This window comes from Peromyscus maniculatus, chromosome 19 (genome assembly GCF_049852395.1).
Source record: "Peromyscus maniculatus bairdii isolate BWxNUB_F1_BW_parent chromosome 19, HU_Pman_BW_mat_3.1, whole genome shotgun sequence".
Taxonomy (NCBI): Eukaryota; Metazoa; Chordata; class Mammalia; order Rodentia; family Cricetidae; genus Peromyscus; species Peromyscus maniculatus.
Window position 1 is genome coordinate 24364928 of NC_134870.1, and position 13387 is coordinate 24378314.

At 41.9% G+C, this 13387-nt stretch overlaps 1 protein-coding gene across 20 annotated transcripts in view; it reads right to left on the reverse strand.

The window, feature by feature from the left end:
- Positions 1-13387, reverse strand: part of Fam13b (family with sequence similarity 13 member B) — a 68349-nt gene that overhangs the window by 8129 nt on the left and 46833 nt on the right. For 6 of the 20 annotated variants that reach the window (XM_076554931.1, XM_076554932.1, XM_076554930.1 and 3 more), the window contains exons 12-17: positions 10653-10863; positions 6915-7044; positions 6271-6352; positions 3399-3628; positions 756-839; positions 413-508 (exon numbers count right to left, since the gene is read on the reverse strand). In XM_076554931.1, coding sequence (XP_076411046.1) covers positions 413-508; positions 756-839; positions 3399-3628; positions 6271-6352; positions 6915-7044; positions 10653-10863 — 833 coding nt within the window. Of the gene's footprint in view, positions 1-412; positions 509-755; positions 840-3398; positions 3629-6270; positions 6353-6914; positions 7045-10652; positions 10864-12196; positions 12263-13387 lie in introns of all 20 variants that reach the window. The other 14 variants (XM_076554939.1, XM_076554938.1, XM_076554937.1 and 11 more) reach the window with 5 other exon arrangements.

Sequence of the window (13387 nt, forward strand, 5' to 3'; positions counted from 1 at the left end):
TTTCTGTAGATAAATCTGCACACAGCAGCACTACCTGGAGCTCAGCGTCATAGTCTAATTCGTGTGTTGTTTGTCAAGATTTAGTGCCACATGCCTGTAAGTGCTTACCAAGGTGCCTAGAATAGTCATCGGCATTTCTATCCTTTAAAATTATCTCAACAATTTTTCAGCCTTGGCATGTATGTCTCAAGAATACTCAAATTTCTTGGTGTTTCATCTCCCCCTTTCTTTTCTTAAGTATACTTTGACAAAATGAACTGAAGAAATACTGGGGCGAGGCCTGGCCACGCCTGCCTACAATTACACAACTCGAGAGTCCTGCTTGATGGAGCTAGTGAGTTCCAAGCCAGCTTGGCTACAAGTGAGGCTCTGTCTTTAAAAACAAAACCAAACATTTGTTTGCTTTACTTACAAGGACAGGAGTAATGCTAGCTCTTGTCAGCATCTGTTTTACAAGCCTGTATCTATCATAGAGAGGCTTAACAATGTGCCTTTCTTCCCTGGTCACCTGAAGCCAAAAAAAAAAAAAAAAAAAAAAAAAGTGAAGCCAAGTAACCTTACTATCAGAAACCTTGATATCAAAAACAGGTAGTATGACTCCCTCACCCCAAATTTAATTTTTTAAGTAAGTAGGTGATCTCCCAACTCTAGGAAGCAAAGCTGGACAAAAGCAGCCCCGAAGAACACAGATCCCCAAAAGGACCCCTGCTCTTCTGTAAGGGAAAAAGCACAGCATCTTAGCGAGGAAGAATTACCGGCCTTCCGTGTTGACTTTCATAGTAAAGCAGGCTTTTCTGCAGAGATGTCTTCTCTTCTATCAAATGATCTTTAGTCATTTTCTAGAATTGGGGAAGGGGGAAAGTACTGGGGTCATTATTCTCCTCACTCCCACAGTGTAATTAGGTGAAAGAGCAGACGGTCAGCAAAACAGACTGAGCTAATGCACTCTTTGATGATGGACTTGCAGCAAAATTTTTCAGACTCCTATACAATTCAAACCTCCTAGCATGTCAATGAATACCTTTTTATGGCTTAATTTTATACTTCGTATAAATTATGAATGCTGGTTTGGGTACCTTAGCCACCTCGTGTTCAATATCCCAATATAGAAATCAGTAATACTCCAGTCTTCCTCAAAGGACTAAATTCATCCATGTAAAAGCACTTGTAACAGTGTCTAGCTTGCACATAGGAAACTTTCCTAACTGCTTGATATTTTATAATGTTACAAAGTCTTCCAATCGTAAATATGGACAGAAAGCTGGCTCAGCCTGTCTAAAAAACTTGCCCAGAAGCCTGAGGGCCTCAGTTGAATCCAAATCAATCTGCAGAGCACGTGGCAGAAGGAGAGGACTCCTGAAAGTTGTTCTCAGGCTTCCCTGTGTATGCTGCGGCATGCGCGCCTGCACACGCACCCCTGCACACACACACAAAGAAAGAAAGAAAAGACTAGTGTACACAGGCAAGGCATTGTAGTCGGAGGCCTATAATCCCGGCATTCGAGAGGCAACAGCAGGAGGAATCAGGAAGTCAGGGTCAATGTGGCCCGCAAGATGACAGTCTTTCTCAGACACCAACGACTGCTGATGGAATTCAGTGGCCAATGGGCCCAGCTTGTACAAGGGTCCCTGGATTCAACTGGTACCAAAAATGGATGGATGGATGGATAGGTGGACAGATGGATGGATGATAAATAGTAGACAGACATATAGACAAATGAGACACCAAAGAAAAAGACTAGTGGAGAAAGACACACATTTCAACACATACACACATTTTATGACCCAGTGTCTCTCCTCTAAGGAAACCCCTTAGCAGTGTAAAGATCCTAGAGAAAGTTCAAAAATGTCAATTTGTAACCTCTATTCTATGACCCATGTATGTATTCTATGGCTCTGTATGGGTAGACATGTTCTTTACAGTGTGATACACCCATCTTATCTTTCACTATTCTGAATGGCAGAGCAGGAGAACTCCCTACATGTGTTTGTACAGACCTTCCTTTTGTCCCGCAGGCTCATCCATTATCTCAATGAACCAATGCTCCACAAGATACCCTTCAACTAGACCAAATAAATTCTACCTGTTTCCAGGAATGGCTAACAGTTCTTAGTCTCTTGCCAGAGGAAAGGAGAGATTACAATTGACTGGACAGTTGCCCCCGTAACAAATCTCACTTCAGATTATATCCATGCAGTAGGCACTAACGGAGTGCACACTCTATAAAAGACTATCATTTGACTTTCAAGTTTGAACCTTAAATCTAGGATTGTACAATTGAAACAAGCTAATGCAACCAAATCACTTGCAGCAGCAGGAGTCTTGTAAGAACAAGACAAAGCTGAAGGAGGGATAGACTAAGTCAGCCCGTTCAAGGGAAATAGACTCAAATATTTATATCATGAGGGAGGTGTACTCTGTTGCCAGTGTGTCTGGTTTCACCGCGACATGGACAAAACTTCACCTGAGACGATCTCCCCAGTAATCTCACCTCACATATGACTTGGTTACCAAGCACTCTGCCTGACTGCCTCAGAGAGGGCAATATGGAGTGCTGGGCCTACGTGCAGGTGCAGTGAGCTCTTGTCTTGAGGGAGTAAGGCAGACACAGGGAAGGAAACTGGACTCCGGCCTCCATGTGCGTGTGAATCCACACGTACCTATACTATCTATAAGAGTAATGGTTCCTAAAAAATGCAATTCATGAAAACCTGCTAACAGGTAGATCACTTGTGTTTTTGTTGCTAGCTGTTATTTTATTTTTTTTTTAAACAGTGTCGTGTGGCCCAGGCTGGGCTCAAACTCACTATGTAGCTGAACTCCCAAACCCTGCCTGCAATTCTCTAGTACTTGGATTACAGATATGTGCCACCATGCCAGGCTTTTCAGTGGTATTTTTTCTTTTTTGTTTTTTCAAGACAGGATTTCTCTGTGTAGCCCTGGCTATCCTAGAACTCTGTAGACCAGGCTGGTCTTGAATTTAGACATCCATCTGCCTCTGCCTCCCAAGTGCTGGGATTAAAGGCATGTTCCACCACCGCCTGGCAAGATAATATTTTTTAATGGCTAATATCACATCTATATTTCTTATAGGATTGTTGAAAAAAACCAAGTGGCAGAACCCACATAGCTTATGCCAGATACCCACAGGCTAATACCAAGAACTCAGTACACACAGCTACCATTCAAACTCAGCCATTTTATACTCTACACATTCATCTTGCCAACAATCTGCAACATGCATTAATGCACAGCATGCTGGATTTAAAAGCCTAGTTTGAAATGGCAAATCTGGAGGTAGAAAAGTCAGGCTACCCTGCTCTCTCCCCTGTTATGCTGTTACTTTGTTTCAGGCGTTCTAAAGGCTACCCCAGGCAGAGGCCAGAGCTCAGCACTACCTTGATGTCCTCGGGAAGGTGACGCTCAGCACGGTTTTCCTTCAATCGTTTTGTAATAAGTTCCAGAGTAGCTTCCTTAGATGGCTTCTTCTCCTTCTGAATGCCTCTGGGTTCACCTTCACTCTCGTCATCCTCATGGTCTAGAGAAGAGCCAAAACTTTTTGGAAGAGTGTTACTCCGAGGGCGTGTCTGAGGTACAAATTCTCCATCAGAGTTTCTGTGTTTTGCATCTAAATTTCAGAAGGAAGAGGATTAAGAACTAAAACATACACATATTTCAAAGCCCCACACTTAGCATACAGTATGTACACAGCAGAACTCTTCTACTTGTCCTTTTAAACAATATTCACAAACAGCCCACTGCAAAGCACGACACTTTGGTAAGCACAAAGAGAAGTAAACAAATAGACATTTTCATGGAGGACATACTGCTTCTCAAGGAGGGAAAACCGTTCTATTAATAGTTTCAGTTATTTCAAAAATGCTAAGTGTTATGAAGGAGATAAAGAAGAGGCTGGGGAGACGGCTCAGTTGGAAAAGTGTTTGCTGTGCACGTCCAAGGACATGAGTTCAGATCTCCAGCACCCATGGTAAAAAACAGCGCAGAGACAGGTGCAAACCCACAACCCCAGCCCAGGGAAAGTGGAAATGGGAGGCTCTCTGAGGCTTGCTGCCCAGCTGGGCTAACCATTCAGTGAACTCCAGGTTCAATTAGAGACCCTGTCTTAAAAATCTGAGCATGAGCTGGGCGTGGTGGCAACACACCTTTAATCTCAGCACTAGGGAAGCAAAGGCAGGTGAATCTCTGTGAGTTCAAGGCCAGCCTGTTCTACATGGCGAGTTCCAGGACAGCCAGGACTCCATAGAGATTCCCTGTCTCAAACACACAAAACCATTTTTTACTACTGAGGAAGGTATTTGACACTAAACTCCAGCCTTCACACAACTGAGGGACAAAAGTGGTGGGGACCCAGTGCTAAAGCACGTGCTTTGTGGAGGAAGAACGCTGGACGGGATCAACAAAGAGGGCCTCTGTCACTGGGCTGTGCTGGCACACGCCTTTAATCCCAGCATTTGGAAGGCCAGCCTAATCTACAGAGTTCTGGGATAGCCAAGGCTCCACTGAGAAACCCTGTCTGGGGGAGGGAAAAACAAACCCCCACAACATCAAAGAAAGCCTCTCTGACTGGTGTCATTCTAGCTGAACACGGACTGAACAGGGCACTCCACGTTTAACTAGACCAGCACAGAAGATTAGTGAACAGGGCACTCCACGTTTAACCAGACCAGCACAGAAGATTAGTGAACAGGGCACTCCACGTTTAACCAGACCAGCACGGAAGACTAGTGAACAGGGCACTCCACGTTTAACCAGACCAGCACGGAAGACTAAGGGGGAAACATTCGTGTGCAATGGAGGCAATAGCCTGATCAAAAGCCCTAAATTTCTCCAAGTTTGTGAACAAAAATGAGACATTATCATGATAAAAATCTACAAAGGGCAGTGTGTACAGGCTCTTAAGAGACATGATATAGGGAAACCCAATGGAAGAACACAATAAAAGAGTAACAATACTCTTCTAAGACAATTCTGGTCTGTGCAAAGGATGACAGCAGGAGTGGAAGAAAACTGGAATATGAGGTTATTTAATCAATTTAATGGGAACAATTAATGGCTGAAAAGTGGTTTAAATAAGGAAATGCTTACAGAACTAGAAAAGGAAATAGTCCTTTAAAAAAGAGCCTCACAGAAATGACCTTAACCACAAGACTGAAGCCTACAACAGCAGGAACAGTGTCTGAAATCTTAAGAGTTGTGAAAATTTCCACCAAGTTCAAATGAATAAAGCAAAGCAAAGGTTCAAACTGTCAGTCTCTTCCACACACAGGTAACTTTTAGAGGAGTGGTAATTATTAAAGCATGCTCAGTAACACAGAACAAACACAACTTAACCACAGTAACACTAGACTAACATCTAAAAAACCTGGCATAATTTAGGGCTTAGGAAAAATTTCCAACTTAGCAGTTAATTTTTATAGTTTCAAAAATTCAATAAGCCTAGGGACTAGAGATGGGACACAGGGTCTCACACATGGTAGGCAAGTACTCTACCACTGAGTAATATTCCCAGCTCCTAATTAGATTGTCTTAGATAAAATTTTACCCCCACCCATGCACAAAGATCTTAATGAAATACCTACCAAAACCCAAAGCAGTTCACTATTTAGACTATATTTCAGATAAACTGTATAGGATCAGTGCACCTATAAATATAATCTAGGGTACCTTTCAAAAGAGTAATACTCATACAAAGAAAAGACATTGGAAAGAACATAACACAAAGATTCCCATTTATTTTATATATATTTTTATTTTTTGGTTTTTCAAGACAGGGTTTCTCTGCGTAGCTTTGGAGTCTATCCTGGAACTCATTTTGTAGACCTGGCTGGCCTCGAACTCACAGAGATCCACCTGCCTCTGCCTCTAGAGTGCTGGGATTAAAGGCATGTGCCACAACCACCCGCATTAAGATTCCCATTTCTTAATATGCATTACTGGCCTTAACAATAAAAGGAAATCTATTTTTTTCCAAAAAAAAGTTCCAAAATAGATTTTATTATTATTATTATTATTATTATTATTATTTATTATTATTATTATTATTCAAGACAGGGTTTCTCTGTATAGCCCAAGCTGTCCTAGAACTTGCTCTGTAAGACTAGGCTGGCGTCGAACTCGGAGGTCTGCCTGCCTCTGCCTCCTAAGTGCTGCGATTAAGGGCATGCACCAGTTCCAAGATTTAAAATGATCAAAAATTATAACTACATTTTTTATAGAATTATGTTTTAAAGACGCAAATTTCCCACATACCTTTAATCTGCTTCCGCAACTTGGTAAGCTCTGTCATCCATTTTAATACCTTCGGATTGGCTGCAATGTCACTGTAGGAGGGCTACAAAGTTACGGAGAAAGATCACTGACGTGTGTAATATACAATAGTTACGTTAATTCATTCCCCGTAGCATGTTATGGTTCCCATAACATAAATTTCATTCAATTCTCACTTTAATTTAATATCGAGCTTTTCCCGGTCAGACAACTGGAAGGAGCCAGGTTTGAAGGTAGGTGTTTCATCTAGGCGTGAGACTCTTCATACAGGTTCTAGCTATTATCTAATTATTAAAAACACGTGCTTTCTTCATTCCTCCCTCCCCTTTGTTACTTGTGGTTTATGTCAGAGCAGAACTTTGATGTGTTAATGTAAATTTAGTTTAAGAATTCTAAAAACTGTTTGCACATGAGAACATAAAAACACACTGGTACAACGTTAAGAATGCTGTCACAGAAACCAAGAAGAACTAAGGCCCGCTGGCTCTCAGGTGTCCACAATCATGCCTCCTCTCCCTAGCATCTCAGGGGTGTTCGGAGGGAAGCGCTGGAGCACCTGGTCTAAGACCCTCCTCTCTCAGCTCTAATGGGAACTTGGCTTGTTCTAGGCAGTGCTACAAACTTACCTTGCTATTTCTTTCCCTTTCAAATTGCTCCTCAAATTGTCTGATTTTTTTCTGAAGTTTCTTGACCAACTGATAAGGTGTTCTGTCTTCTCTTTTCTCATCTTTTGAACTAAAGGATGACCTTCGAATTCTGAATTAAAACAACAGGCCAACATGGTGTGTTAAATTTTCAAGTGTCAACATGGCATTACTTCTTGTCCTGATGTGTTACTATTAGTGAGGACATCTTAAAAGTGAAGGGAGGCCAGCACCAAGGCTCAGCAGTTTTCCCTCTGATCTCCATATAAGCACTGTGGCATGAGCATGTAATACAATAATAATGATGATAATAATTTTAAGTGAAATTAAATCCCTAATACCAAAGAACAGCCAATAAATAAATTAGCTATCACACGTGGTAACAAAAAGAGTCTTAGGCTGGAGAGATGAATCAGCAGTTAAGAGCACTGGCTCCTCTTCTAAGAGGTCCCAGGTTCAGTTCCTAGCACCTACATGGTAGCTTACATTCCAATCTCAGGGGATCTGACACCTCTGGTCTCTGCAAGCACTGTACTCACATGCACAAACTCACGCACAGAAAAACACATATATACATAATTAAAATTAGGGCGGGCAATATAAAATGTATTTAAATGATCAAGATTTCTTATTGACTCTCTGTCAGTTTAGGCAACGTAATCCAGCCTGCCAGAAGGCAGTGTAGTATGTTACTGGGAACCCTGTGAAAAGGTTTGTATTGTTTATTATTACTGTTGATGTTATATGTATGGGTGTTTTGCCTGTGTTTTGTTATACCCATACATCACTGTGTGCCCAGTGTCCTTGGAAGCCAGAAGAGAGCATCAGATCCCCAGGAACTGGAGTTACAGATGGCTGTGAGCCACCATGTGGGTGTTGGGAACTGAGCCTGGGTCCTCTACAAGAGCAGCCAGTACTCTTAACCACTGAGCCATGTCCCAACCCCAAAGAGTTGTAGTTGAGAATACTAGTTGAAAGGAAGGAAGGGGTGTTGCACACACATTCTCCCAGAGATTAAAAACCTGTGTTTACCTTCAGTGCTGAGAATAAAAACCCTCCAAAAGAGGACACAACAGGGACAGGAAGCCACACAAACCATGTAGCTCCCAGGAAAGCCTTCAAATCCTATCTTGCATTTCTGAACTTCACCAATGCTAACGCAGTTCACTATCTTGAATTCCAAATAGTACCTCCACAGTAAAGCAGTGAGTGACTTCCAAAACTACTACACAGGGGCTAGCAAGATGGCTTAGCAGGTACAGCACTTGCTGCTCAAACCTAATGATTTCAGTTTGACATCTGTAACCCACAAGCTGGAAGCACTCTCTCTCACTTCTGTGTGTGTGTGTATGTGTGTGTGTGTGTGTATGTGTGTGTGTGTGTGTGTGTGTGTGTGTCAAGCATACATGCACACATGCATGAAATAATAATGGGGGGGGGGTGTTTCTGTGATAAGGTTTCTCTATATATAACAGCCCTGGCTGTCCTGGAACTGGCTCTGTAGACCAGGCTGGCCTCGAACTCAGAGATCCACTGGCCTCTGGGATTAAATGTGTGCACCATCACCACATGGTGCAGTAATAAATTTTTAAAAATATCATAGAATTTTCAAGGGAATCTCTGTGAGTTCAAGGGCAGCCTGGTCTACAAAGTGAGTTCCAGGACAGGCAGAACTACATAGAGAGACCCTATCTCTAATGAATAAATGAAATTTTTTTAAATTTAAATTATTTTTAATTGTGTGTGTGTGTGTGTGTGTGTGTGTGTGTCTGTCTGTCTGTCTGTGAGTACACCAGTGCCCATGGCGGGAAAAGACAGCAGATCCTCCTGAAGCCTGGGTGACAGGTAGTTGTGAGCTGCCTGACATGGATGCTGAAACTGGCCTTGGCCCTTTGGCAGAGCAGTACATGTGCTCTAACCCTACACAAAGGCTCTCTAAAAGCAAACCAAAAATGGCACTGTTGAATCATTTCCTACTTAGTACCACTTACAATGACGTTTGCTTGCTGCATTTTTCCTACAAAAAAATATCCAAAGCTGTTTCCTAATATTAGAGCATTTGGAAGTATACATATTCTGTGTTAGCTGTTTGCTTTTTTAAGTTTTGTGTATAGGGGTTAGGGGGTATGCACAAGAGTTCAGGTGCCTTCAGAGGCCAGAGGGACCAGATCCTCCTGGAGATGGAGTTACAAGTGGTTGTGAGCCACCTGATATGAGTGCTGAAGATGGAAACTTGGGTCCTCTGCAAGAGCAGCATGCTGTAGTGGCATTTGCTCCGTCCATGACCTTGAGCTATACAGCCCAAAGGAGGGTACATGACCTCTAATAAGGAGCTGGAGAAGGGTCACATGCACCTTCTCCCTGCTCCTGCCTGCATTTGCTCCTGGTCAGATCAGAGGACAATTTCAGCTGTCTACTCCATTCTGTATACTTGAGTGTATTTCCTCAATTTATATCTTATAAATTCTGTTACCCATTTAATAGACTCATGTGGACTGATCATAATAGTATGCTTGTAAGTCACCAAGCCATCTTTGCAGCCCAATATGGACATGTGAGTGCAGGTGCCTATGGAGGCCACAAGAGGCGCAGGATCCCCTGAAGCTGGAGTTACACAATATGGGTACGAGGAACTGTAAGTGCTCTTAATCCCAATCCATCTCTCTCGTCGCCCCCCACCTCAATGTTGGCTTTTAAAATGATGAAAGTCTTTTCAATGTTATTAAACAAAAGAATTTTTCTAATAACAAAATACATGTAAATCAGAATCTCAGGCCTTAGGATGTAGCTCAGTCGGTCTAGTGAGCATATCTGGGGAGCCTTGTGTGTGATCCTCAACACCATAACAACGGACTGCAGCTGTTCTCACTTTCACACAAAGAACCCCCCTCCCCAACACATCATACACACCATAGTACATTCTAAACTCATCTGAACAACAGTAACCAGAGCCTCCATTTCAACAGCAGTTAACCTGTCAATCATGAATGACAAGCTGCAATGTCAAGGACACCTGCTAGTAAGGCACAGAAGAAGACCTGCTGCTCTTTCCTCCATGACTTCATGAGCTGAAAAAGCACTACAGCTTCAATCTGGAAGGCTGATTGAACTGCTGAACCAAATGAAGGAAGGCATCAGACTCTACAGCAGAGACAATATCCCCTTTTCCATGAGTTTTCCCTATGCAGCCTCTGTCAGCTTGGACATCTGAGGTTTTGCTGTTGTTTCCTTTTGTAATCTTTTCTCTGCCCCTGCCCCTCTCTCTCACGCACATAGAAAGAGAGTCTGGAGGTCAGAGTTGACTTGGCAGCAGGCACCCTGGCCACTCAGTGCATGTCAGCTCCTTCCAGGAAGAAGGTGCAGTCTATAATGCTGAAGAGGAGGCCAAGACCACAGTCCCCCTCCTGCTTCCAAGACAGCTGAGGAACCCAATTAAAATTAAGTTTCAATTAGAACACTGGGAACTAGTCAGCTTCTTTCCTTTCAGAGTTCTACATTCCAATTACAAATGCATAGATGAATGAGAACTAAACCATGAAGAAATGCCCAGTCTAACAGTTCACCCCGAGTGCTACATAAACCTCAATAAATTCAAAATGCAACAGCAAGAGAATTAGAAAACATGCTTCAGGAACAGGGACAGAGGCTTTAAACGACTAAGGCCTGGAAGCATCTGTGTACAGAATGAGAGCTGCCTCTCAAATATGTGCTATCACACACCTAGTGAAGGAAAGCGCCTTGGACGAAAAATCCAACGCTTCTGGATCATGTAGGAAACGCTGGCTTTGTCCAAAGTCTAAACTACGATGTGATAATACTGGAGGGCAGTCCTCTCCCAGGGGATGGTGAGTCATCCTTGCAGCCTGTGGAGACAGCTGAGCTTCTCCAGACTCCGAGTCCTCCTGCCAAGACTTAAATGCAGGAAACGGCTCTGTGAAACAAACACAAGGGCGGGATTATGGGAGTCTTGAGTCTACAACATTGTATAGTGGGTTCATTATATATGAAAACATCAAAGCAAGAGATACTAGCATATTCATAATGCCTGCTGGGGTTTAAAATTATCCGAGCTTGATTCGTCATATCCTCTCATTAAGAGATTCACCTTAAATGCCTGAACCCAGTAACAAAGCAAGAACACTATTAAGTTTCTTAAATTTAATTCTAAAGATGTTATTTAACATAATCCTAACTCAATATTCTAAAGACATTACACCGAAAAACATTTTTTCAAATGCAAGTCTTTACTTAGAAACAGTGAACACTCACTCACTAGGTATATGACTCTCTATCAGATAGCGGCTGGTATGTTAAAATATGAAAGTTTTCCCCACACTACACACAACTAAGAAACGGAACTAACACTCTAAGAATTCTAATATTTGGAGTGAGGAGTAGTCAACTTATCCTGTTCACAATATGTTAAATAACATGAAATAAACATAAACCGTTAACAATAAAATAGTGGTAGTTACTTTTCTGTTATGGGGTTTCTAAGATACATATACACACACACACACACACACACTTAAGTTCCCACAACAGTATTTCAGTGAGAACAAAACAGTGCTGCTTCTCCTTAAGCACATTTTTCTGACTACAGTGATCCTGTATCTTTCCACTGAAGCCATGTTAACATAATTTATGTATCTTCTCACACACACCATCTACAAATCTATGCCAAATATAACATGAACTTTAAGCATCACTGAATTATGGGAAAGGAGAGGCTTCCTAGCTATACATTAGACTTAAAACTAAAATTTTGAATCTTGATGATATAGCTATTGTAAAAGCAAAAACTAATACAATAATGGATTAACAATATCAAAATTTAAAAAGTTGTCATTTTCTTTAGACAATAATCAAGACAACCACTTCAGCAATTTAGTTTAATGTTATGTATTAGCCATTTAAAGCATTATTTTTTAACAGTTTTTTAGAAAATAATTAGCTTGCTTTTGAAGTCTAGATCAATTTGGTGACTAAAAGTTGGGTAACAAGTATGTAATCCCACAATAAACTCAGCAATACAGTGATTTCAAAGCAACCCTTGTACCTGTGTCCCAGCAAATACACTAATAATGAACATTTTATGAGAAATAGCCATGTTTTAAGAGAAAAATATTGACAAAAACGTTTTTTTCTTAGTTTTGAACACCAAAGTTTTCCTCAACTTTGGGGACAGCAGGAGAAGGGCTGAAGAAAAGACAAACGAAGTGAACCACAAAAGGAAAAACTAGACTATGGTGAACCATACTTACCCTCCCCATCTCTCTGCAGATGCATTGTTTTGAAATCAATGAGGGGGAAAGTGATAAGGCATGACGCTAATAAAATGGAAAAAATGGCAAAAAATACTAAAGTGAACACACGGCACAGGCAGAACAAACCATACACATAACACAAAGCCAAGGGCACCAAAACCAGTTCCCTAAGACCAGTTAGGCATTCTGCTCAAAACACTGTTCAAAGAAATGACTACTGACCAAACTTCAGCAGACATACATTTCTATTTCAGCAAGTAAGGCAGACCCCACAGTGACTGTTATTCAATCTCAACACAGGATGAAGACCCGAACCATCTTAGCCAAGTACACTTTGAAGCCTTTAGTAAGGCTGACAGAAAGAAACAACTCCCTTATAAGGCTGAGGGTATCATTAAGTGATGGAGTGCTTCTTGGCATCTTCAAGGCTCTAGGTTCAGTCCCCAGAACCAACAAGAGAAAAGAAACAAAACAAAACTCTCCCTTTGTTCATGCTTTATGCTTCCTAAAAGACTACTACTGTATTTCATCCCCGAGACAGCAGCAGAAAAACGGAGGGAAAGATGATGGCCACCGCCATTAAGACTTTGAAGGGCTACCACAAATTCATATTGGTTGTGGCAGACAAATGCAACCTGCCTGCTGACTGTCTTCTGCCAACTACCCTTTGAGGTGGGCCCCAATTGGTGGAGTCATCCCCATCCCTTTACTGCAGTCACATCAAACAAACAAAATATGTCTATAGATTTCAAAGTACACAAGGTCTAAAGAAATTTAGTATCTTGAGTTTTTTGTTGTTGTTGTTGTTTTTAATATTCCAACACCTAACTGCAGAAAATCAATATTCACAGTTGTGGCCAAGTTAGACCAACATGACTAATGACAACCATTCTCTCCCAGGGTTAGGCAGTTCACTCATCTGCCCACTAGCATTGAGTTTCTGAAGGTCTCCGATCCCCTTCTGGAAGAGACCTACATGGATTTACCCCGACTGTGAGCAGGCGGGTAGCAAGGCAGCCCTGGCATTGGAAAGCAGGCCTGCTCCTCCTCCTTTCACGACAAGCTCCAGGGGGATTCCGAAAGAGGGAAACCAGCACTGACTGGGCTTTCTTTGAGAACCTCCAGAAAGCTGGAGCTAGACACCCCCATCTCTCCAACAATGGAAACCGCTCATTCCGCAGGTTTAAT